This window comes from Lithobates pipiens, unplaced genomic scaffold, assembly GCF_037356315.1.
Source record: "Lithobates pipiens isolate NorthernLeopardFrog02 unplaced genomic scaffold, aLitPip1_a1.2 Scaffold_27, whole genome shotgun sequence".
Classification (NCBI taxonomy): Eukaryota; Metazoa; Chordata; class Amphibia; order Anura; family Ranidae; genus Lithobates; species Lithobates pipiens.
Genome location: NW_027507788.1, coordinates 15,159,871 through 15,187,346, shown reverse-complemented (window position 1 = coordinate 15,187,346; position 27,476 = coordinate 15,159,871). Strand labels below are relative to the sequence as shown.

Genomic DNA, 27,476 nt, shown 5'->3' with positions numbered 1-27,476 from the left:
AGCACTCCCTCCCAGGCTGCATCACTCCGAGAAGCCAACGCCCTGAAGTTAATTAAAGGACAGTCAACGAGTCCAGCATCTTCTCTTCATCCTCTTCTGCAATCATGGGGAGCTCCTTTCTTCTATTCTCCTGCATCCTCTCCACTTTGGTGGTCACCGGTAAGAAACTTCACTGTAACTTATTTTATGTCTCGGGAGTTTGTGACGACCTGTTGCTCTGCCAAGCTTTCCAGCTAAGCAGCTCTGTATTTTGAAAGATGAACGAACACAAAAGGCATCTTGCGAAGATCTTTAACCCACGCATTGTATTCTCTGATTCCCGATACTCTTTTATTCTGCCATTCATTTGTAGGGATGAGCCAAGCAATTTGGGCTCAATTTTGCCAAGGCTGACACTCTGTTTCTTTTCTTGAGCTCCTTAAGTTAAATTTATTTGAAGAAAAAAAAATGACAATTTATATATTTTTTCAAATTAAGCAATTTTTTTTATTTATTTTTTTGCATTTGGGGCATTCTATTTTTTTTATTTAGGGGTTTATTTATAAATGTTTCACAAGTCTTTAAACTACTTAGGTTAAATTTACTTGAAGAAAAAAAAAAAAAAAAAAGACAGGTTATTCTTTTATTTTTATTAGTTTGCGTTCTTTTTTTTTTCTTGCATTTGGGGCAGTCTATTTTTTTTATTCAGGGGTTTATTTATAAATGTTTCACAAGTCTTTAAACTACTTAGGTTAAATTTACTTGAAGAAAAAAATAAAATAAAAGACATTCTTTTTTTTTTATTAGTTAGCGTTTTTTTGCATTTGGGGCAGTCTATTTTTTTTTTTATTTAGGGGTTTATTTCTAAATGTTTCACAAGTCTTTAAACTGCTTAAGTTAAATTTACTTGAAGAAAACAAAAAAAAAAACAATTTATATATTTTTTCAAATTAAGCAATTTTTTTAATATTTTTTTTGCATTTGGGGCAGTCTATTTTTTTTAATTAGGAGTTTATTTATAAATGTTTCACAAGTCTTTAAACTACTTAGGTTAAATTTACTTGAAGAAAAAAAAAAAAAGACATTCTTTTTTTTTATTAGTTTGCGTTTTTTTGCATTTGGGGCAGTCTATTTTTTTTATTTAGGGGTTTATTTAGAAATGTTTCACAAGTCTTTAAACTGCTTAAGTTAAATTTACTTGAAGAAAAAAAAAAACGACAATTTACATATTTTTTCAAATTTAGCAATTTTTTTTTATTTATTTTTTTGCATTTGGGGCAGTCTATTTTTTTTATATTTAGGGGTTTATTTATAAATGTTTCACAAGTCTTTAAACTACTTAGGTTAAATTTACTTGAAGAAAAAAAAAAAGACAGGTTATTCTTTTATTTTTATTAGTTTGCGTTTTATTTTATTTTTTTGCATTTGGGGCAGTCTATTTTTTTTAATTAGGAGTTTATTTATAAATGTTTCACAAGTCTTTAAACTACTTAGGTTAAATTTACTTGAAGAAAAAAAAAAAAAGACATTCTTTTTTTTTATTAGTTTGCGTTTTTTTGCATTTGGGGCAGTCTATTTTTTTTATTTAGGGGTTTATTTAGAAATGTTTCACAAGTCTTTAAACTGCTTAAGTTAAATTTACTTGAAGAAAAAAAAAAACGACAATTTACATATTTTTTCAAATTTAGCAATTTTTTTTTATTTATTTTTTTGCATTTGGGGCAGTCTATTTTTTTTATATTTAGGGGTTTATTTATAAATGTTTCACAAGTCTTTAAACTACTTAGGTTAAATTTACTTGAAGAAAAAAAAAAAGACAGGTTATTCTTTTATTTTTATTAGTTTGCGTTTTATTTTATTTTTTTGCATTTGGGGCAGTCTATTTTTTTTATTTAGGGGTTTATTTATAAATGTTTCACAAGTCTTTAAACTGCTTAAGTTAAATTTACTTGAAGAAAAAAAAAAAAAAGATGTTATTCTTTTTTTTTATTAGTTTGCATTTTTTTTTTTTTTTGCATTTGGGGCATTCTAATTTTTTTATTTAGGGGTTTATTTATAAATGTTTCACAAGTCTTTAAACTGTTTAAGTTAAATTTACTTAAAGAAAAAAAAATAGACAATTTATATATTTTTTCAAATTTAGCGATTTATTTTTTATTTTTTGGGCATTTTGGGCAGTCTATTTTTTTTAATTAGGAGTTTATTTATAAATGTTTCACAAGTCTTTAAATGGCTTAGGTTAAATTTACTTGAAGAAAAAAAAAAAAGACAGGTTATTCTTTTTTTTGTATTAGTTTGCTTTTTTTTTTTTTAATTACTCTATTTGCAATTTTTTTTAATTTAGGGGTTTATTTATAAATGTTTTACATTTTTTTTATTCAATTTAATATAAAAAAATATGTGAATCCTGGGTGAAAGGTGTGTGGATCTTGAAAAATAGACCCCTTAGTGTTCTGTATTTTTATCCTTCTGTGTGCCGTTGCACTATATTTGTTATTTCACTTTTTTAACCTTTTGTTTCTTTTTCTTTTTGTGAAATGGAGAGTAATCTTTCAAGTTAAAATATTTTTTTCTATCAAAGGGACACACCCCAAAGCCTATTGTTTTCAGATTGTAAAACAAGGGTGTATTTTTTTGTATTTGGGGCAGTTTCATACAATTTATTTGTGGGTCTAGTTATAAATAGTTCACACATTTTTTTAAATTAAATTTAAGTGAATATGTGAATTGTGGGTGAAAGTTGTGTGAACCTAGTGTGAAAACATTTAAAAATAGACCCCCCCCCCCCCTTTTTAATAAAAATAATTAAAAAATTAGACCCCTTAGTGTTCTTTGTATTTTAATTTTTCTAACCTTTTTTTGTGTTTGCTGTTGTATTACATTTTTATTTATTTTTTTGCACTGTAAAAACTTTTTTCTGTAAAAAAGAACAATATTTCAAACAAAAATGTTAGTTTATATTACAGGGACACACCCCAAAACCTAATGTTTTCAGATTCTAAAATGAGGGTGTGTTATTTTTGTACTTAGGTAGTTTATAGTAGTTGTAAAGTCTGAAGTTTTTTTTGTCTATATGAAGGTAAAAATCCTTCAGTACATAGCCCCCCCTGCAGCCCCTTCTAATACTTACCCGAGCCCGATCCAGTGATATGCAGGGGTGCTGTCCCGGCTCTCTCCCTCCTCATTGGCTCAGAGACAGCAGCGGGATGTCAATCACGGCCAGTGAGGGGGGAATGAGGGCGGGGCCAAGCCTGTCCTTGTGAATGTTTTGCCACATGCGGTCCTTTGATACTTATTGTGTGGCCCTTTGCAAACCACAGTAGTGGAAGGGTTTGCGGGGGGCCAGGGGGGTAATTTCTAGCAATTTCACATAATTAGTCCCCAGTCCCTGACTGTCTTCTGTTTCCCTCCTCCAACAACACTGTAACTGAGTCTTACCATCCTCTGCAGTCTCTGACCACCATCTCCTCTAATATGTCTGCAGTCTCTGACCCCCATCTCCTCTAATATGTCTGCAGTCTCTGACCACCATCTCCTCTAATATGTCTGCAGTCTCTGACCACCATCTCCTCTAATATGTCTGCAGTCTCTGACCACCATCTCCTCTAATATGTCTGCAGTCTCTGACCACCATCTCCTCTAATATGTCTGCAGTCTCTGACCACCATCTCCTCTAATATGTCTGCAGTCTCTGACCCCCATCTCCTCTAATATGTCTGCAGTCTCTGACCACCATCTCCTCTAATACGATTCTTAAATCAGGAAGGCTGGCAACTCCCTGCAGAGGGGGTTCTGGCCAGCTCAGTAGATTGCTTTAAGAATTATTTCCTAAGTGTACATAATATAACGGGGTACTAACATTTATAGGTAAAGTTAATCCGGGGAAAATCCGACTGCCTCTCGGGGGATCAGGAAGGAATTTTTTCCCCTGCTTTAGCAAATTGGATCATACTCTGCTGGGGTTTTTTGCCTTCCTCTGGATCAACTGTGGGTATATTATTGGGTATATGGGATTGTATGATATTATTTTATTTTTTTTGTGGTTGAACTGGATGGACTTTTTGTGTCTTTTTTCAACTAACTCAGATGCTCTTAAATAAAAGTACTTTATTGGTTACATGGGTACACGGGTACAGGCTATACGCTGATGCGTTTCGGGTATGAAGAATTTATCAAAGCTAATACTGTATGTCTACAGTCTCTGATCACCATCTCCTCTAATACAGAATGTCTGCAGTCTTTGACCATCTCCTCTAAGATGTCTACGCTGTCTGACCATCTCCATTAAGATGTCTGCAGTCTTTGACCATCTCCTCTAAGATGTCTACACTCTCTGACCATCTCCTTTTAAGATGTCTGTGGTCTTTGACCATCTCCTCTAAGATGCCTGCAGTCTCTGACCATCTCCTCTAAGATGTCTGCAGTCTTTGACCATCTCCTCTAAGATGTCTGCAGTCTCTGACCATCTCCTCTAAGATGTTTGCAGTCTCTGACCATCTCCTCTAAGATGCCTGCAGTCTCTGACCATCTCCTCTAAGATGTCTGCAGTCTTTGACCATCTCCTCTAAGATGTCTGCAGTCTCTGACCATCTCCTCTAAGATGTCTACGCTCTCTGACCATCTCCTTTAAGATGTCTGCAGTCTTTGACCATCTCCTCTAATAAGTCTGCAGTCTTTGACCATCTCCTCTAAGATGTCTTCAGTCTTTGACCATCTCCTCTAAGGCCACGTACACACGGGCGGACTGTTCGCCCAACTTTGTCCGCTGAACAGTGTTTCAGCGGACAGTCCGCTCGTGTGTGGGCTTCAGCGGACAGTTTCAGCGGACAGTTTCAGCGGACAGTCTGACGAACAAAGTTTTTCGGAATTTCCGTAAAACTGTCCGCTGAAACTTGGTTTGAGCGGACAGTCCCCTCGTGTGTAGGCTTGTTCGTCAAACTAAGTTCCGCGCATACTCAGAAAGGATTTACACGGCGAAGGTTGCATTGCAGTGTATTGGACGTCGTTTTCTAGTCCCGTCGTACGTGCCGTTCACGTCATCGCGCACGGTTTCAGCGGACTGTTTGTTCATCGTGTGTGGTCAAGTCCGTTCATGCTAATTTTGAGCGGACTGTTTGTCAAACTGTTTGATGAACAAGGTTGGGCGAACAGTCCGCGCGCGTGTACGCGGCCTTAGATGTCTGCAGTCTCTGACCTTCTCCTCTAAGATGTTTTCAGTCTCTGTCCATCTCCTCTAAGATGCCTTCAGTCTTTGACCATCTCCTCTAAGATTTCTACGCTCTCTGACCATCTCCTCTAAGATGTCTGCAGTCTTTGACCATCTCCTCTAAGATGTCTTCAGTCTTTGACTGTCTCCTATAAGATGTCTACGCTCTCTGACCATCTCCTTTAAGATGTCTGCAGTCTTTGACCATCTCCTCTAAGATGTCTGCAGTCTTTGACCGTCTCCCCTAATATGTCTGCAGTCTCTGACCATCTCCTCTAAGATGTCTGCTGTCTTTGACCATCTTCTCTAATAAGTCTGCTGTCTCTAATAGTCTCCTAGAAAATTACACATACTAAATATTATGTTCAGCCTTTTTATGCTTTCAGGGCCACAGCTGAGGCCCCCTATACTTCATTAATTGACACCCCCTGCTTTAAGTCAGCTTCCTCACACCCTCCAGCAAACCCCTTCCACAAAGCCTCATACCTTACCAGTCCACGTTTCTTCAATTTTGTCACGTTTTCTTCAATTTTTAAGTAGCATGATCAAAGGCTTTTCCATAGAAAATAGTTGGATATTCTGCACATGCATAGAAGAAGAATGAGACCAGCTGAAAGAGTTTACAGAGGTGGCTCCTCATGGGCTTTACCATGTGGATCTCACAGGAATGTGGACAGTTGAGTATAAGATTTTAGGTGGATGCTGCTAGGTAGGGACATCTTAATAGCATCATTGGCCCCTGGGCAAAGTAATGCACTGTGCAAGCCTCCTGAAATTGCAATTTTGAATGTTTGGTGGTACAGCTGAAATAAAACTCGGCAGATCGCTTGCTTATAAGCTAATGGAGATATAAATAAAGCCTACAAAATTGGTCCCCCACTGTGCTATGTTCTGTAGACCCCCTAAGTCTCTACAGGACAGAGTGGCGACGTAGGGGGGTCACGAGATGGAACCACCAACAGCAGCAACAGAGGATCAGGCGATCTACAGTCTGGTTTCAAAAGAGACTTTATGGTCTATTTGGGGACCAGGCGATCTACAGAAGCAAGCAGAGATCACTGTAGTAGCTGTGTAGTAGCGGTGTCTACTGCAGTGATTTTCAGCTTCCAAGGGGGGCATCGGCCAGGTACGGTATATATACTGTATACAGTTAAATTGGTCAAAGCTGGTATAGTACAGCCAGAATTCTTCTTCGATGTTAGTTACAATCTGGTAACTTCTTCTTGAAATAAAAAAAATGAACAGAATTCTTCATAATGTTGTTATATCCGGTGGTTTGTGAGTCAGAGACTTTCCATTCCTTATTTGAATAAAAGAACATAGTTTAGTTTGCTCAGCATTTCACTCTTGGCGGGGCAGAGAATCCGACCTCCCCTCCCCCGTACGGAAAGTCTGACTTGCGAACGAGTCAATTCTCAATTATACAGTAACAGTGTACGATACTTCAGCGTCCTCTTCCCTGTTAGAAAACTCCCTGGCTTAGCATGAATATTCGTCCTCCCGCTAGGAATGAGACTAAATTAGTAACACTTGCATGGGGGACCGAGCAAGGAGAAAACTGTCCGGAGCACTGCCAAAAATGATCGAGAGTGGAAAAAGCAATGCCTCGGTATACAGTATAAACTAAGATGGATACAGAGCTGAGATTACGCTGTACGGGGACATGCAGACACCCCCTCCCCCAGTCTGGAGTAACCACGACTATTACATTTTCACTGCCGATACAAAAAAAAGTCAATTTAAATACAGAAAAAAGGATTTTTTTTTTAGCACAGACAAATCAACTTAGTAATAGCACCACATCTCTTGATAGATTATGTAGAGAGGGAGGTAAATGGGATTTTTAAGGTGCAAATGAATTCGAAAATAGTAACAACTAAATTATATAAGACCTTTTTATATTTTAGAAAAAAAATTAAGTTTATTAAAAACACAGCAATTGGCAAGTACAAATCAACAAGATTTTATGGATACAGCATAGAAGGATAGAATTCCCAACACGTTTCACCCATATATCGGGCTTCTTCAGGGGATGCTGTCAAGCTAGAGGTACAAGCCTCCTGAAATGTTTGCAAACCGGGTCAACAACTACAAGATACATCTTGTCTCTGTGCTTGCCCACAAGGGTTTCTCCACCAAGTACTAAGCCATGGTTTCGCTTGGGGATCAAATACTTGGGGATCCGAAGTTACGAATTATCCAAAGTAGCGAATGCTGCATCTAAACGAATGGAATGGAACTAATATGAATGTATTCGAAGCTACAAATGATGTGAAGTAGAGAACGAAAAAAACAAAACTCGAATTAAATGAAAAAAAACTAATTTTTTGGTTGTAGTGCACAGGTCTACTCCTCGCTGATTGACTGTCTTGCATGTGACCCGAAATAGTAGTCCTTAGCAACAACACATTAACGTCTTCTGGACAGTACTCTATGTGTTAGACCCATGTATGCATCTTCCTCTAGCTCAGTCCCCTTGTTGTGTTGCAAGCCATGTTCTTTTGATACGCTGTGCAGGCAGACCTTTTTGGAGATTTCAGGCCAGGCAACTTGAAGTTAATGGTAACTTTACTGAAGAAAGGCAAAAATGGAAGAACAGTTTTTGTAAAACAGCTTCTCATGGTGCGTACACACGATCGTAAATTCGGCCAGCAAAAGACCGATGAGAGCTTTTGGTCGGAAAATACGACCGCGTGTAGGCTCCATCTGACTTTTGCTGCCCGAATTCCCGCCAGCAAAAGATTGAGAGCAGGTTCTCAATTTTCCGGTCGGAAAAAGTTCAGATCGGAAATTCCGATCGTCTGTAGCAATTCCGACGCGCAAAATTCCTACGCATGCTCGGAAACAATTCGACGCGTGCTCAGAAGCATTTAACTTAATTTTCTCGGCTTGTTGTAGTGTTGTACGTCACCGCGTTCTTGGCGGTCGAAAGTTCAGCGAACTTTTGTGTGACCGTGTATATGCAAGGCAAGCTTGAGTGGAATTCCGTGGGAAAAACCATCCAAGATATTTCCGACGGAAACTCCGCTCATGTGTATGTGGCATCACACACATTCCTGTATAGAGGTGTTCTAGTGACCATAAGGTAATCATACCTGAGTTTATAGGGACAGAGTCCATGATTGGCAGTAATCCACAAAGCCAGTAAGCCATAAAGGCAATAAGTCCACAGCTGGCAGTTAAGAGTCCACAGAGTCCTTAGGTTCCCAGCCCCTCAGGGAACCCCGACTGGGCCTCCACCCCCCCAGCCCCTCAGGGAACCCCGACTGGGCCCCCACCCCCCCTATGATCCAGCAAGATAACAGCCTATATCTTGAAGGCAGTGTTTTCCAGCAGCTCCCCCAGGGCATTACAGTGAGCCCCTTTTTTTGTGAATCTTTGGAAAATTGGTGTGAAAATCTATCCAATCAATTCCTCAGATCCACCACACATTACATTTGTAGCAATTGCCACCTCGCTGGCTCAGCTAACAGAGGAAATGAGCTCAGCCAGGGGAAACAAGGGCATAGCACAGAAGAGAAGTGAGCCCTTATGCCACGTACACACGACCGGACTTTTCGACGGACTTGGTCTGGCGGACTGGAATCCGTCAGACAACTTGATCGTGTGTGGTCTCCCGCTGACTTTTTTCTTCCCAAAAGTCCGGCGGACCTAGAAATAAAACTTGCTTCAAATCTTTCCGACGGACTCGGGTCCGGTCGAAAAATCCGGTCGTCTGTGTGCTAGTCCGACAGACTAAAACCAACGTAGGGCAGCTATTGGCTACTGGCTATGAACTTCCTTATTCTACGTCATCACGTTCGAATCCGTCGGACTTTTGGAGTGATCGTGTGTGGCCAGGTCCATTCGTATCAAAGTCCGTCGGAATTGTCCGTCGAAAAGTCCGGTCGTGTGTACGCGGCATTATAGGCACCTGCCTACATCTAGAATTGAAGTGATAGTAAACGATCACCTTGAAAAACAACCCATTCCATTTAAAACTGAAATGAAAGGCAAAACATTTGTGTATAGATATAAAAAAAATTATAAATATAAGTGATAACATAATATCTGTTCTCAGCTGTTCTCAGCTGCGTAAGAGCTGGGGGGAGGAGAAGCAACGGCACACTGAACTCTCCAGTGAATGTGTGCAGCGGGGTGCGTGTCAGGACAAGAGAGCAGGCTGAGTTCCCAGCACAGCTAGAGAACTGACCATGGTGTTTACTCCTGCTTAGTGTGGTCAGTTTCTAATAGGAAAGTAGACGGAACTCCAGGAACTTCACACAAATGAAGCAATACAAAGAGAACAGAATACTTTCTCATACAAGTTCATGGTACAACAGCCACATATCAGGAATACGAATCACTGGGGTAACAAACACTTTAAGTTATGTATGTTTGATTTTTTTTTTTGCAAAATTTGGTGAGGGGAGGGTTGCAGCGGCTGGGAATGGGTTTTAGCCAGGAGCTTTGTATTTGGTTATCAGCTCAGTAGAGAGTCATAGCTGCTCATTTTGTCATACATTATTTCTGCTATTAGTAATATCTCCTTTATTTTACAGGATTCTCTTTATCCTGTATTGAGTGTGAAGGGGAAGATGAGAAGTCTTGTAAAGGAAGCTCCATCACATGTCCCCCAGAATCTGAATTCTGTCTGGCAACTTTAAAGTCTACTAATGAAGGTAAGTGAAAAAAAAAAAAACTGCTTTAATAAAAATTAATTTGTTGCTGCAATTATCCAACCACTTTTAATCTGATTTTGATTGCAAGGTTCAAGAATATGTATTATATACAGGAAGCTAGGGATGGGTCCTGGATGGGAGGTACTGTATATGTCCTCATTAAACGTCTCTACTCTATTCACAGCGCTGTCCTAAAATCATATCAATCTATCTATTTAAAAAAAAAAAAATGTGCACTGAACTCATTCAAAGAAAAATACATGCAGCAAATAAAGTGTACCATTATACAATACTGCTGTTAAATGCCCAAATAATAAATGTCCATATTTGAAATTATCTTTGTACATCAAAAAATATATTAAAGTGCTTCAAAAGTTCTTCTTATAGTGCTGCATATGCAAAGTGCTTCAGTGCAACTTCTATATGCATATAAAAAGTGTAGCTTATAAGCTTTCCCTGCCTCTGAAGACGCCTGGTTGGCTGGCGAAACACGTTGGACGGGACTATCCAGTAACGTCATTTTCGGCCAGTGGAATGCATTTTTATCTTTTAAAAAGATAGATTGTTAAGATTTTAGGACAGCGCTGTGAATAGAGTAGAGACATTTAATACAAGGACCAGCAGCAGTCTCGAATAGAAAAAAGACGATTTAAAGTGACAGCGCTGTGGAATTAATATATACGTGTCCCCATTGTGTGAGTTGATACAGCCACCATATCTAATGATTGGTAATCTGAAATACAGGTATATGATTTTTGGTTTTGGAGTACCCTAGGAGGGGGTGGAAGATTCCCTGTAATGTGGCCTGCCTCTAGGAGTACACTGATGAAGAGGAGGAATGCCCAAACCATGTCCAGTCCCTAGGAGTGCACTGATGAAGGGGAGGGATCCCTGTAATGTGTCCTTCCCCTAGGAGTACACTGATAAAGGGGAGGAATGCCCAGACCATGTCCAGTCCCTAGGAGTGCATTGATGAAGGGGGGGGATCCCTGTAATGTGTCCTTCCCCTAGGAGTACACTGATGAAGGGGAGGAATGCCCAAACCATGTCCAGTCCCTAGGAGTGCATTGATGAAGGGGAGGGATCCCTGTAATGTGTCCTTTCCCTAGGAGTACACTGATAAAGGGGAGGAATGCCTAAACCATGTCCAGTCCCTAGGAGTGCACTGATGAAGGGGAGGGATCCCTGTAATGTGTCTTTCCCCTAGGAGTACACTGATAAAGGGGAGGAATGCCCAAACCATGTCCAGTCCCTAGGAGTGCACTGATGAAGGGGAGAGATCCCTGTAATGTGTCCTTTCCCTAGGAGTACACTGATAAAGGGGAGGAATGCCCAGACCATGTCCAGTCCCTAGGAGTGCATTGATGAAGGGGAGGGATCCCTGTAATGTGTCCTTCCCCTAGGAGTACACTGATAAAGGGGAGGAATGCCCAAACCATGTCCAGTCCCTAGGAGTGCACTGATGAAGGGGAGGGATCCCTGTAATGTGTCCTTTCCCTAGGAGTACACTGATAAAGGGGAGGAATGCCCAGACCATGTCCAGTCCCTAGGAGTGCATTGATGAAGGGGCGGGATCCCTGTAATGTGCCCTTCCCCTAGGATTACACTGATAAAGGGGAGGAATGCCCAGACCATGTCCAGTCCCTAGGAGTGCATTGATGAAGGGGAGGGATCCCTGTAATGTGTCCTTCCCCTAGGAGTACACTGATAAAGGGGAGGAATGCCCAGACCATGTCCAGTCCCTAGGAGTGCATTGATGAAGGGAAGGGATCCCTGTAATGTGTCCTTCCCCTAGGAGTACACTGATAAAGGGGAGGAATGCCCAGACCATGTCCAGTCCCTAGGAGTGCAATGATGAAGGGGAGGGATCCCTGTAATGTTTCCTTCCCCTAGGAGTACACTGATAAAGGGGAGGAATGCCCAGACCATGTCCAGTCCCTAGGAGTGCATTGATGATGGGGAGGGATCCCTGTAATGTGTCCTTCCCCTAGGATTACACTGATAAAGGGGAGGAATGCCCAGACCATGTCCAGTCCCTAGGAGTGCAATGATGAAGGGGAGGGATCCTCGTAATGTGTCCTTTCCCTAGGAGTACACTGATAAAAGGGAGGAATGCCCAAACCATGTCCAGTCCCTAGGAGTGCAATGATGAAGGGGAGGGATCCCTGTAATGTGTCCTTCCCCTAGGAGTACACTGATAAAGGGGAGGAATGCCCAGACCATGTCCAGTCCCTAGGAGTGCATTGATGAATGGGAGGGATCCCTGTAATGTGTCCTTCCCCTAGGAGTTTAGTGATAAGGTGGCAGAGCCCCTGAAATGCGTCTTGTCCCTAGGAGTACACTGATAGGAGAAATTTGGGTTTAATACTGCTTTAACGGGGAGGACAAAAGACAGTTGGAGTACTCAGGGATTCTCACTCATACAGGGAGATGGGTTCCAGGGTGATCCATCAGAGAGGGAATACTGATTGACAGGTTTTTTTTAAAATTTTTTAAAGGCTCAGCGTGATTTCTGGAGGGAAAGAGCCTCCAACCATGACTATGGGTATCTTGGTCCTGTAAGGGTTATCCTGCCTGCAAGAGTGTGTTGTTTGGTTACTGAAATACTACTGAGCTGCGGTGACCGTTTCTTTGGACCCCTGGAGGAAGTAGGGACTTTAAACCCTATGTTAGAAACCATGAAATCAGGCCGAGACAGAAGTACAGTTAAATCACACTTGTTTAATAATAAAAGAAATAAGAACAAACTTAGTCAAAATATAGCCAAAGCTGAGTAACCGGAACGGATAGTCAGCCAAGCCAAAAGTCAGGGATCAACGTAGTGGAACAGCAAGCAGGATCTGGAGCCAGAAGGGATGTCAGCAAAGCAAGGCTTAAGTCTTTAAACAGGAACACAGGAGATAATCTCTGTGATGTTGACCAAGGTAAAGGCAGAGATCCTCTAGACTGGACGGCTTAAGTAGACAGGACTGAGGAGCAGGATATCATCAACAGCTGAGTAACTGTGGAGAGATAGGAGCTGGCAATTAGCCGACAGCTGAGCGGCCAGCTCAGAGAAGGAAGGGCGGAGCCCAACCCTGACACCCTGTTAAGGGACAATGTTATTCTGGCGATGAGCCAGAGGTTTGATTTGTTCCAGAGATTGTTTGTTTTTTTTCATGCTGACAAATAAGCTGTTTTTGTTTGCCTTTTCAAAAATAAAGACTGTTCACTATTACAAGAACAGCTAGCTAGTGATCCAGAACCCAAAATATCAAAATTGATACAATTATTTCTGTACAGCAGTGACTGGGGGTTAGGTTGCTTTGATGCAGTTGAGTCATATTAGTACTCTTAAAGGTCAATAATAAAAAATTGGATTTCAATGCAATTTCAAAGTCACCAAAAGTTTGACCTGAGGAAATGGCCGGCTTCTTCAGAAGGTGGGGAACACCTGATGTGGTCCTTTGACTGGCACTGCAGATGTTTCAGTCGATTTTCATTGCAATTTAGAATGTTTGGTGGTACAGCTGAAAAAACTTGGAAGATCGCTTGGTTATAGGCCAAAAAATGGTCCCCCACTGTGCTATGTTCTTTAGACCCCAAAGCCCCTGTACACACGGTCGGAGATTCCGACGGAATGTGTCCTATCGCACTGGTTTGTCGGATAATCCGACTGTGTGTGGTATGCATCGGACTGTTTCCGTCGGAATATCCGTCGGACCCAATTTTCCAACTTGTTGGAAATATTTTCCGACAAACTGGTCCGATAGGACATACTCCGATCATGTGTAGAGAATTTTGATCAAAGTGCCACGCATGCTCAGATCAAATTCCTACATCAAAGCTATTGGCTACTAGCCTGAACGTAGTCCCATCGTAACGAAATTACGTCATCACGTTCTGAAAGATCGGATTTTTCGACAACTTTGTCCGACCATGTGTATGCAACAGTTTCGGACAAGATCCGACGGACAAAATCCGATGGATTTGGTTGTCGAAATCTCCGACCGTGTGTACAAGGACTAAGTCTCTACAGGGCAGAGTGGTGATGTAGGAGTCACGAGATGGAACCACCAACAGCAGCAACAGAGGACCAGGCGATCTACAGACATAGAAGTTCTGGTTTTCAAAAGAGACTTTATGGTCTATTTGGGGAGCAGGCGATCTACAGTCCTAGAAGTTCTGGTTTCCAAAGAGACTTTATGGTCTCGATTCATTAGAATGGTGTTCAATAGCATGGGCAGTGGGAGAGGTGAGCCTCTACTTTCTTCTTTGAAAGGAAACTTGTATTTGCCCTTTTGGCGACAGAGTTATAGTGGAGTAAAAGGGTAAGCGGGGAGATTTCCTCTCCCTTCCTGTCTCAGGAAATCCACGTGGAAGTAGGAGAACATCTCCCTATCGGGAATCCAATCAGCAATAGTTCTGCTTTCAGTGAATGTGTTATGATCAAGTTAAGTCTAAGATGCCACGTGCCCCTTTGACATATCTTGTTTTCTCTCTCTTTTGACAGATGGGCGGGAAGTCAAGCAATACAAGAAATCTTGTGGGGAAAAATCAATGTGCTCTCAGAAGGAAAGTTTTACCTATTCTGATGGGGTAATAAAAATAAGCAGTTCCTGTTGCGCTACCAGTGACTGCAGTCCTCCCATGCCTGTGTGTAAGTATTACATCCCTGTAGTTGAATCTAATCGGAACAGTTATACGCATTTTCATAGAAACCATTTGAGATTGCCTGTAGGACCTGAATGTATGATTTTGTGGAAAATATATTTGTTAAGCTTATGTAATTTTCAAAAAATACTTTTAAAAAGAATTATACAATTCAATTTTTTATATATATTTAGAAAATTAATTTTGTCTACCTGTAAAGTGGCACATCTGTAGCATGTATAGAACATGCTGCAGCAAAAATTAAAATTAAATTTCTAAAGAAAAAAATAGTCAAATCACATTTATATTGATTTGCGGTTGCAATTGCCGACACCCGGCTATTAAAAAAATTTAAGAAAAAATCCAGCATGGGGTCTCCCCCTCCAGTCCATACCAGACCCTTGGGTATGTATTTTAAGGGGAACCCCATGCCAAATAGATAAAAAAACGCCTCCCCCAAATTCCACACCAGACCCTTCTCTGAGCACAAAGCCTGGCAGCTCAGAAAAGGGAGAAGGGACGAGCGAGCACCCCCACGCCCTTCTGAACCATACCAGGGCACATGCCCTCAACAAGGGACAAGGGTCTCTTCCCAACAACCCTTCAAATGGGCACTTTTGATTTTTCCTGTACGCCTCCCTTATGCCGCGTACACACGGTCGAACTGTTTGACGTACTTAGTCCGTTGAAACACATTTCAGCGGACAATCCGCCCGTGTGTGGGCTTCAGCGGACTTTTTCAGCGTGCAGTCCGGAGTACTAAGAATTTTGGTTTTTCCCAAAATCTGTCCGTCGTACTTTGGTTTCAGCGGACAATACGGTCGTCAGTATGCTAGTTCGACGGACTAAGAATGGCGCATGCCCAGAAAGGATTTACACGGCGGAAGGGTGCTTTGCTGTGTATTGGACTTCCTATTTCTAGTCCCGTCGTACGTGCCGTACACGTCATCGCGCAAGCTTTCGACGGACTGTTTGTGTATCCGTGTGTGGTCAAGTCCGTTCAGTGGAAACTACGACGGATTGTCCGTCGGATTGTATGACGGACTAAGTACGCCATACAATCCGCTCGTGTGTACGCGGCATTAGACTTCAATAGGGTTCGCCATTCAGGGTCATTCGGCCATCTCTACTCACATAGATAAAAGAATGCAGAGCTTATCTGGTATATACCATTCCAAAATGAATTCCCGCGACCAGTGGCTAGTTATAGAAAAACATCAGCTTCCATAGATGGAAACATTCAAAGCAACAGTCTAGACTGCAGTGCAAATTGGTAAAGGAGAGGAATCTCCATAATGTGTCCCACCCCTACAAGTTCATTGTAGAAGAAGAAGATTCCCCGGAATGTGTCTTGTCTCTAGAAGTACATCAGTGAAGGGGAGGAATGCCCAGAACGCATCCCGTCCCTAGGAGTACACTGATGAACAGGAGGAATGCCCATAACATGTCCTCCCCCTGGGAGCAGACTGTAGAAGGGGAGGAATGATTGTAATGTGTCTCACTCTCATACCTCCCAACTTTTTGAGATGGGAATGAGGGACACCTATCAGCAAAAGTATGCAGGCATAGGACACACCCCTTGTCACGCCCACTTAAGGCTGGGTTCACACTGCTGCGGGGGGAGATCCGGATGTGATTCGCACCGCACTGCAGTGCAAATCACATCCGATCTCCGTAGCGATGCGAGTTCAGCCATACAGATAGTATGGCTGAATTCGCATCGCTCCCGCAGCAAACTCGCACGGGACCCTTTTTTTGGTCCGCAACAGAATTGGATCGCATAGGGGTTCACACCATGCGATCCGATTCCTGTGCGAGTCGGCAGATCGCACTGCGATCTGCGGACGGGTCTGGGGGTGTCATTAACATATCATTGACACTCCCAGCCATCCGCATAGGGCAGTGTGAACTGCCGGCGGGAGTAATGCGATGCGGGAAAACGCCGCGGATTCGCGGCGTTCCCGCATCGCTGTGGTGTGAAGCCGGCCTAAAGGAGAATTGTACAAAAAAAAAACAAGATTGGTTAAACCCACAAGTGCTTTTTATACCACTACTATTCCTTTATATTGGCTTTTGGAATTGACAAATGCAGCAATTTAGAAATCAGATGAAAGGTTTAGCGCTGGAAAACACTTTATGATAGATAAAAAGTGCATTTTATATACATCTATATAGATCAGAGCAAAATGAGGGACAAATGAAGAGGAATGAGGGACAGAGGGACATTGTTCCAAATCAGGGATAGTCCCTCGAAATCAGGAACAGTTGGGAGCTATGCACTCTTATGAACACACTGATGAAGGGGGGGGGATCCCTGTAATGTGTCCTGCCCCTAGAAGCAGACTGATGAAAGGGAGGAATCGCCATAACATTTCCTCTCCTGGAGTACGTTGATGATGGGGAGGAATCCCCAGAATGTGTCCTGTCTTTAGAATTACACTGATGAAGGGGAGGAATCCCCGTAGTGCATCTTGTCCCTAGGAGTATACTGATGAAGGCAGGAATGCCCAAAATCTGTCCTGCCCCTATACGCAGACTGATGAAGGGGAGAAATCTCTGCAATGTGTCCCACTCCCAGGAGTACACAGGTGAAGGGGAGGAATCCCCAGAATAAGTCCTGTTCCTAAGAGTACACCAAAGAAGGGGAGAAATACCCATAAGGTGTCCTGCCCCTAGGAGTACACTGGTGAAGAGGAGGAATCCCCAAAACATGTTCTGTCAATAAGAGTACACTGATGAAGGAGAGGAATCCCCATGATGTGTCCTGTCCCTATCAGTACACTGATGAAGGGGAGGGATCCCCATAACGTGTCCTGTCCCTAGCAGTACACCGATGAAGGGGAGGGATCCCGTAACGTGTCCTGTCCCTAGCAGTACACTGATGAAGGAGGGATCCCCGTAACGTATCCTGTCCATATCAGTACACCGATGAAGGGGAGGGATCCCCGTAACGTGTCCTGTCCCTAGCAGTATACCGATGAAGGGGAGGGATCCCCGTAATGTATCCTGTCCCTATCAGTACACTGATGAAGGGGAGGGATCCCCGTAATGTGTCCTGTCCCTAGCAGTACACCGATGTAGGGGAGGGATCCCCGTAACGTATCTTGTCCCTAGCAGTACACCGATGAAGGGGAGGGATCCCCGTAACGTGTCCGGTCCCTAGCAGTACACTGATGAAGAGGAGGGATCCCCGTAACGTGTCCCACCCCTAAGAATGCATTGATGAAGGGAAGGAATCCCCAGAATGTGACCTTTCCCTCGGACATGGGCAGAGGTGGGAGGTCTCGCCTGAAGCTTCGGGTGCAATTACAGCAGCTGGGGGCTTTTTGGCTCCTTAGCTCACCTCACCCTTATCTGTCTGGTTATACTGTCTAACTGTGCTTAGATTACACTAAAAAAATGTATACTGACCTTTATCTCTTCTCCATTCCTAGTGCCACAGACTAAAACCGAGAAGAATGGGGTCTCCTGTATGGAATGTCGAGGTTCTGGGGACACACCGTGTACTTCCAGCACCCGCAGAGACTGCACTGGGGATGAGAAGAAATGCGTCTCATTAACTATTACAACAAGTATGGCTTTGTACACATTTTCTTTCTTTATTATGATTGGGACTAAACAAAGAAAATTTAAAGCTGAACTTCAGGCCGATATAAAAGGCACGCATTAATACGGCTCTAAATCACTACTTAATGCATCACTAAATTTCTTAATTTTTTTTTTTTTTTTAATGCAAGCAATGTGCAGTAAGTACTTGAATTGTACTTGGTATCGGCCTCTTATATTAAAGCTGCCTTACAAACTCTCCCATACTGGATGTGAGAGTTTGAAAGAAAAAATGTACTTATGATAGGGCTATTTAAGCACTGAACTGCCTTTGTTCTCCATCACCTTGAATGGATTGTGGCGCCACCTAGACGGAGGAAAAAGGAATTATTTTTATTTCTGAAATCTTTTGTTTATTAAAGCTGAGTTCCATCCTAAAAAAAAAAAAAAAATCCTTTAAACCTATAAACAAACATTTAGAGGATTTTTTTTTTATATACTTACCCTAAACTCCCTGTTGCTATGCAGTCCTCGTAATCTGCCACTTCCTGGTCTGTGGAGCTCCTCGACACTTCCCCCCTCGCCTTTTGAGATAAAATAAAAATTCGATTTACCTGACCTCTACTGGTATAGATGGCAACTGTTCCAGATTTGTCTCTTAGCAAAAAGTATGTCACTGGCGCACCAAGGATCTCCAGAATGATGTTCTCCACCGCCTTGGATGGATTGTGGCTCCACCCAGATGGAGAAGATAAGAAATGTTTTCATTTCTTAAATCTTTTGTTTATTACCATCTTTTGGGGTAAAATCAAAGTTCTATATATATCTGACCTCTACTGGCACAGATGCCAACTGTCCCAGATATTCTGGGACAATCCTGCATCTTGGAGCTTCTTGATTATGTGTCCTGGGCAATGTCCCAGGATGGGCAACAAAAAAGAAATAAAAAATTACCGCGCTCCTGATCTAAAAAAAAAAAAAAGAATGTAACACCACACAACTAAAGCTGCAGCTACAGCTTCTCCAACACATCCCTGAACCAGTGTGTGATTGTATACTGTGTGGCCCCATAATCTCTGAATGCCTGGGGGCCCCATGAGTTGTCAGTCCGCCCCTGGCTTTAGTACTTGGTGGTGCCACTCCAGGCTGAGGTGTAGAAACCCATTGGCACTCAGGATAGTAGGGATGCCAGTGTAAGAGCCGATCCTAGTGTGGATGTATAGATGTAAAATCTGCAGTCAATGTGGCTCCCTGGGCCACACCCCCTGACATGTTTCTACCCGCCAACCAGGGCTTAATCATAGGGTTCCTTAGTCCAGATGATGTTGTGCACCAGGCAATGTTGCGGGATCAAAGTGTCACCCTTATTTGAGGTACTGCACATGTGCAGTAACTTAATAAAGCATTCATTATGGTGTTCACGGGGCCATGAGTGGGCAGCCCCCAATTAATTAGAAGTCAGCATAAAAGAAAAACGCATACTCCTGCGCTCATTAGATCACTGTGCGGTTGATTGAAAATGTGGGTCTTCACTAATCAAGCCACCGCGTTAGCTGTGCTGCCACTTGCGACAGGTCAGGGAAAACTCAGAAGAAACTCTAGAAAGAAAAGGGAACAGAGGGCGCACCAGCCTAGCGCATTACCTTTGTGACACTTTAATATTGTACTGACGCGTTTTGAAAAGCATCACATTTCTTTGGACTCTACATCCCACATCTGTTACTGGCCAGCAGATCTCGCTGGATGGGAAAAATGGTGGACTTTATACAATTTGCTTGATTTTATCACTCGTTTGTGAGTATATTTTTAAACCTTTTACAATATTAAAGTGTGGCAAAAGGTAATTCGCTAGACTGGTGCGCCCTCTGTTCCCTTTTCTTCCCACTTAATTAGAGGTGGGGTTTGGATAATCCTCTTGTATGTTTTTAATCAAAATGGAATTCTCCTTTAAATGCCTAAACAAAGGCCTTAAAGCGGGAGTCCGCCGGGAATTCCGCCGTTTTTTTTTTAAAAAAGCCAACAGCTACAAATACAGCAGCTGCTGACTTTTAAAATATGGACACTTACCCGCCCAGCGCGCCCGCGATGTCGGCATCCGAAGCCGATCTCTCGATCGTCTCTCGGGTGCTGCCGCCGCCATCTTGGGTATGGGAATCAGGAAGTGGAGCCTTTCGGCTTCATTTCCCGGTTCCCTACTGCGCATGCGTGAGTCGCCCTGCGCAATAAGGATGGACCCGCTGCCTCTGGGATCTGTGTGTTTCCCAGCAGGCAGCGGGGGACTTTGATCATAGATCTACGCCCCTTTCCGCAGAGAGCTATCCCGGAAGTGGGTGCAGATACCTGTACTGTACAGGTACCTGCACCCCCCTCCCCCCTGAAAGGTGCCAATTGTGGCGCCGGAGGGGGGGAGGATTCCAATGAGCGGAAGGTCCACTTTAGGGTGGACCTCCGCTTTAAAGGCGGATATTTCTCGACTGAAAGCTACAGGCTTGAAAATATCAAAAACTTATCAAATTGAAGTTATGTATATGTTACAAATAAAATTTTTTATACATTTTAGTGACTGGTAATGTTTTATAGTAGAGCTGCACGATTAATCGTCAAGAATCTTTATATTGATTTTTTTTTTTTTTTGCGACAAAAAGTGTTTCACAATTCTTTATATGCAAAGAATGAGTTGTGAAAAAAGAAAAAAAAATCATTTAGATCGTAAAGTGTGGGTAACCCCCAACAATGGACTTTTATTTGTTGCCTTTGGTCTGTTAGTCATACTATTAAAACTATTTTGTTATATGTGTTCAACATAAATTTTAGGGACTGGTGATGTTTCATAGTCGAGCTGCACGATTAATGGTCAAGAATCGTTATCGCAATTTTTTTTCCCCCCCTTGCGATCTTGACAAAAGTGTTTCACGATTCTTTATATGCAAAGAATTCTCTCTGCTCTTCTGAAGCCACAGCCCTCAAAAGGAAGGAAGAAAAAGAAAATGGGCAGTCTGCCAAGAATCACAACATTCTATAGCAGTGGAACTTAAAGTGGGGTACCCCCTAAAAAAAAAAAAATTAAGAGTCAGCAGCTACAAATACTGCAGCTGCTGGCTTTTAATAATCGGACACTTACCTGCCCCAGGGTCCAGCGATGCGGGGGGAACGAAGACCCCCCCCTCGTTCCCCGCTCCGCTCGCGGCGCCACCATGCATACTGTGGGCACCCGGCTGTGGCTTCACAGCAGGGCACCCACTGTGCATGCGCGAGCGGCGCAGGGGGCGCCGTGATACGCCGTACAGTCACCTGGGACACGTGACAGGTCCCAGGTGAATGTGGGGCGCGAGGGGAAGTGATGTCACCAGCCCGGGCAATGAAGAAGGCAGACTACGAGGGACCCCCTAGCAACCGGTATTTAGAGTAAAAAAATTTTTTTTTTTGCCAATTATTTTATTTTATTTTTTTTACGAATTTTAAGCAGCTTTTCATTTTTTGGTGGCAACACCACTTTAAGTATAAACATTGTAACAATTTGTCAAAGGAATAGACTTTGTGTGTAAATGAGGAAAGTTTAACCACTTAAACACTAAACATTTTTATGACATTTGTTGGTTTCAAGTTAAAAATCTTTTTTTTTTTTTTGCTAGAAAATTACTTAGAATCCCCAAACATTATATATATATTTTTTAGTAGAGACCCTAGAGAATAAAATGGTGGTTGTTGCAATATTTTATGTCAAACTGTATTTACGCAGAGGTCTTTCAAATGCAATTTTTTTGGGAAAAAAATTACTTTAATAAAATAAAAAAAAATAAAAAAAACTAACTAGCAAAGTTAGCCCAATTTTTTTTTTTTTTTGTATAATGTGAAAATTTTTACGTTGCGAGAATGGTGATCTTTTTATTCTAAGCAAAAAAAAAATTGTGATTCTCGTTTTGCCCAGAATCGTGCAGCTCTATTTCATAGTAATGTTTTTTTTATATATATATATTTTAATCCACAGAGCCGGCTGCTGACACTTCTCTGAGCGGTTGCGGCACACCGGGATTGTGTATGAAGACGATGGACTTTAAAACCGGAGGCACAGTGCAAGAGATGAAGTTCAGTTGTCCCAGCGGGAGCGGGAGTCTTCAGTATAGCCTGTTTTTGCTGATTTTTGCTCCCATGTTCCTTGTCAAAGTCATAGGATAGACCCACCTATAGAGCTAAGAAAATGATGTATATGTAGAGTGGTGAAAAAAGAAAAAAAAATAATCATTTAGAACCTAAAGTGTGTGTAACCCCAACAATGGACTTTTATTTGTTGCCTTTGGTCTGTTAGTAATACTATTAAAAGTATTTTGTTATAAGTGTTCAATATGCGAAAAAAAAAAAAAAAAAAAATACTGGTTGATCCTGCCAGATAACTTCCTGTGCTATCAAGAGAATTCTAAAAACACAGCTTTGTCCACTTGTTCCTCCAAGACATTGAGGAAAATTTGAAAGTGATTCATGAAAGGCAGGTAAAATGTTAAAGCGGAGTTCCAACTGTGAAAAAACATTATTTTTTTTTTTTTTGGATTAATATCTTTATTTTTAAAGACTTATTTCTAGCACTCACGTTTTTTTTTTTTTTTTAATCTCTGCTCCATTGCCGATTTAATTGAGCATGATATGTTTTATTCCTTCTTCTTGGCACTTTCCATCTTGCTTGTGGGCCATGTGAAGCCCACAAGCACCATCTTCCGGGCTCTGGTGCAGCTGAGCGACCAGCATGCACAGCCCCGTTCTCGCGCATGCGCCATATGTACGGTGCCGCGCCGTACACTTCTAACATTGCCATCACGACGGGCGGCGGCGCCGGAAGTGCCCCCATTCTGATGGCAACGAAGCCCTCGGTGCTGCCCAGCGACTCCTGGGAAATTATTATTATTATTATTATTATTATACAGGTTTTATATAGCGCCAACAGTTTGCTCAGCGCTTTACAACATGAGGGCAGACATTACATTTACATTACAATTTGGCACAAGAGGAATAAGAGGGCCCTGCTCGTTAGAGCTTACAATCTAAAAAGGAAGGAGCAATTGATACAAGAGGGAAATGATGACAGACATCTCCCAGGAGCACTAGCGAGCACGGGCGCCGAGGGGGAAATGACGTCAGGCGCCGCGAGGAAGAAGAGGCAGATTATGAGGGATCCCCTAGCAACAGACCTGAAAAGGTGAGTAAAAAAAAAATATATTTTTTCCAAAGGTTGTTATTTAGATTTAATGCAGCTGAATAATGTAAAATTTGTTTTATGAGTGGAACTCCGCTTTAAACGATAGTTACACCTGCTGCGTAATAGGAATGAACAAGAGTGACTTTGGCAAAATTAATTTTTAGCACAAAATTGCTGGAAAATTTTCAATTTAAAATCTTCAAATCTGCTTAACAAAAAAACCTTGATCTGATAATTTTTTCTTTAGAAAAAAAAAATTGGGGGTGTATTTATGGTCAATTTTTTTTTCTTGTTTCTTTTTTCCTTTTTTTTTGTATTATGCCATTGTTATTTGTGTACTGCTCCTTTTTGATTTTTTGATTTTTTTTTTTTTCTCTTTTTTTTATGATAAAAAAATAAAAGAATGAGGTTTAGAAAAAAGGGGCCATTGTTCACATTTCTGGAATAGTTGATAATGTAACCCACAGGAGCCAATTTAAAGCCCATTGTGCACTTACAAACCACCAAAACCACCCCCTATTTTACCTTCTTCACTGATTCCCATGCATTTAGTAAAAATAGAAAAATTTGATATCATTTTTAGCACTCTTTACTGGTTTTAGCTGGAGCTCCACATCTGACAATAGTAATTTTGGTTTAAGAGATGTTTTATTACGCTGGTCCAGGGTATTTAAAGCAGGCCTTGCAATAAATTGCCAGGTCCATTCAAAAGGTCCAGGCCTCTTCTCCCTGTAAAATTTGCCTGCTATAGTATTTTTAAAATGTTCCTGTAAGCAAAAAGGTTTTATACTTACCTTACCCTATCTTCTGCCCACATTATCTAAGCAGGAGGGACGACGTGCTGCTTCCAGCGAGATTCTAGAGAATGCTGAGTATCCCAAATTTATGGGGAAAATGCTCTTGCAATGGATTGCAGTGTCTTATCACAATATTTGTCATATTCTTTGTTCCCCAGGAATATCATCGGAAGGATAGTGACCTTCTCTGGTGTTCTGTCCCTTAAAGTGGTTGTAAACCTCAGACATGAAATATGAACAAAGCATATCCATCTCCATAGTGTTTGCTTGTCTCATTTAAGAGTACTAATGCCCCGTACACACGAGAGGGATTAAGTCTGACAGACTTCCGACGGAGTTCTAGCGGAGTTCCGCCGGAGTTCTGGCGGACTTTTCGACCGAACGGACTTGACCACACACCATCACACCAAACTCCGACGGAGTCGAACGTGATGACGTACGACTGGATTCGACGTAGGAAGTTCATAGACAGTAGCCAATAGCTGCCCTAGCGTCGGTTTTAGTCCGTCGGGGTAGCACACACACGAGCGAATTTTTCGAAGGGGACCGGGTCCGGCGGAGTTCCGTCGGGAAAATTTGAAGCATGCTTCATTTCTAAAGTCCGTCAGACTTTTGCGAAGCTAAAGTCCGTTGCAGCCCACACACGAGCGGATAGTCCGCCGGACTCAGTCCGTCGGAGTTTGGATGTCGAAAAGTCCGCTCGTGTGTACGGGGCATTAGTATCACTTTTGTCTGCTGCTTCGCTCCTCTGCTATCAGCATGAATCACTTCTGACAAGTTTTCCTGACACCAATAGAAAAATGGTGACAAGGGAGGGATCTCCAGCTGATTGACAGCCTCAGCTTTGTTCCTGTGTGCTGTGTGGAGGAGGTTGTGTTCCTTCCTTCCAATCATGTCTCAGAGCTCTCCGTCACTGAGTTCTGCATAGTGTAACTTCAGCTCTCCGCCCTCTTTTTTTCTGAACTCTCAGATGAGCTTTATAGTTCAGCACTTTGAACGGAGGTAGAGAAGACAAGACTGCAGATAAACAGGTAAAACTTCTGTAGGAGGCTTTGTTCATATCTGTGTATCAGCTGAGACCAGTCACTTCACTGGGTATATGTGAGGGTTTACAACCACTTTAAGGGTTAGTTCCACCCTTTGTGATCCAGGAAACATTCCAAAGACATGCTGGTAGGTTAATTGGCTTCTGTCCAAAATTGGCCCTAGTATAAGAATGGGGACCTTGGATTGTGGGCTCCTTGAGGGTAGGGCCCGATGTGTGTAATGTACAGGGATAGGGACAATTGTAGACACTCTCTCAGGTTGAACTGGATGGACTGGTGTCTTTATTCAACCTTACTGTGTAACCAAACTTGCCCCTCTGTCATTGACCATGGTATTGGGTTATTGAAGGACACAAAGGTCAGGCTAGAAGGCTCTCCATTGGGAGTCTCTGTCAGGAGGAAGGAGTCATAGGCTGGAGTGTGCAGCTGGAGATCCTCTATGAAAATGTGTTATAAAGCATGCAGCCTCATGAGTACCTTTGAAAAAGGAACAACCCTTATGCATGGAAGAGTTAGGAAGACAAATTTACCTATGATGGGACAAATTAAGCATTGGACTACTACTAAAAAAAAAATATATATGTTCTCCACTACCTTGAATGGACTGTGGTGCCACCTAGTTGGGACGAATTAAGCACTGGACCGCCACAAAAAAAAAAAATGATGTTCTCCACTACCTTAAATGGACTGTGGTGCCAACTAGTTGGAGAAGATAAGAAAAGGTTTAATTTATTTAATCCTTTTTATTTTTACCATCTTTTGGAGTCAAAGTTCTATATGTCTGAACCTATTGGCATAGATGCCTACTGCCCCATATTTGCCAGGATGTTTATACATTTTGGACTTTAGTCTTAATGATGGTGTGTCCCGGGCAATGTCCCGGAACCACAGTGTCGTCTTTAATTGAGGTACAGTGCATGTGGAGTAACTCAGTAAGGCATTCATTACAGTGTACACAGGTCTGCGGGTGGGCAGTATCCACTTAGCTAGTAGTGGGGTTTGGGTGATAACTGGGAGGTGAACTGTGGATGGGGTTAACTGTGTCCCAAGAACCAGGACTGTTGGTAAATATATACAGGACTTCCTTTATTTTGTGCCTGGATGGAGGAGATAGTCTACGGGTTGTTTGACACTGTAGGGAGACTGATCATGCAGTGACGGCTGGGAAGCCCGGTGTTCACTCCGATCAAGAAGTGCAGAAGATTTCACTCATAAGCTATGCCTGGGTTTATGGGACATGAGATCTCTGCAGTATTTGTAGAGGGAACCAATGAAAAACCAACCTATGGACTGTGGAGGTTGGCTTAGCCCTTGTACACACGGTCGGAAGAATCCGTCGGAATGTGTCCTATCGGACCGTGTTGTCGGATAATTCGACTGTGTGTGGTATGCATCGGACTGATTCCGTCGGAATATCCGTCGGACCCAATTTTCCAACTTGTTGGAAATATTTCCCGACCAACTGGTTCGATCGGACATACTCCGATCATGTGTAGAGAATTTTGATCGGATCAAGTGCCACGCATGCTCAGATCAAATTCCTACATCAAAGCTATTGGCTACTAACCTGAACGTAGTCCCATCATAACGAAATGACGTCATCACGTTCTGAATGATCTGATTTTTTGACAACTTAGTCCGACCGTGTGTATGCAACAGTTTCGGACAAAATCCGACGGACAAAATCCGACGAACTAAATCCAACGGATTTGGTTGTCGAAATCTCCAACCGTGTGTACAAGGGGCTTAGAAGAAGAAGCTCATCGTCAGTCACTGGGCTTCTTGTAGCTGTAGGCACTAGACGGTATCGTGTGACCACCAACATTGGGATTGATTTGCTAAGACTGGAGAGTAGCCAACAATGGTAGCCAATCAGCTTCTTCTAAATTCAGCTTGTTCAATTAAGCTTTGGCAAAAAAAAATTGGAAGCTGATTGGTTTCAATTCAGACTTCACCGGACTTTACTTTTCTCCAGTTTTTGTAAATAAACCCCATAGTGTTCTAATTTCCAGGAACGAGAAGAAACAGGCCTACCACCCATCCACAACCTCATGCTCAGCAATGCAAAAGATGGGTCAAGGTTATATAAAGTCTAACTTTTTACCTTACAAATACATTCTGGAAATATTAAAGGTCAGCAAATTTTTACAGGGGAATGGTACCTGAACATTACAAGTGGATCTCTTGCATTGCACTGCATGGCCTACTTTACCGAGAAATGGGAGCCTTTAATATCATAAGGAATCTATCTTCCATTGTTGACTTGTTTTGAAAGGAATGTGACTTCTATACTTGTGCTTTGACAGGTCCCCTTTATTTGTGAAATTTTTTTCTGTAATAGAGATAACTTGGATTTGTTTGAATCTTATTTCCAATTGTGTACAACTTAGAAATAAATAAATCAAATGCTTTTTTTTTTTA

General features: G+C 42.1%; 1 protein-coding gene across 1 annotated transcript; it reads left to right on the top strand.

Moving 5' to 3' along the window:
* On the top strand, positions 1–27,476 carry LOC143933565 (phospholipase A2 inhibitor gamma subunit B-like). The gene is made up of 5 exons (XM_077456507.1): positions 1–159; positions 9,727–9,846; positions 14,339–14,485; positions 17,913–18,050; positions 22,013–27,476. The coding sequence occupies exons 1-5, from the start codon at positions 105–107 to the stop codon at positions 22,198–22,200; spliced, it is 648 nt and encodes a 215-aa protein (XP_077312633.1). The 5' UTR covers positions 1–104; the 3' UTR covers positions 22,201–27,476.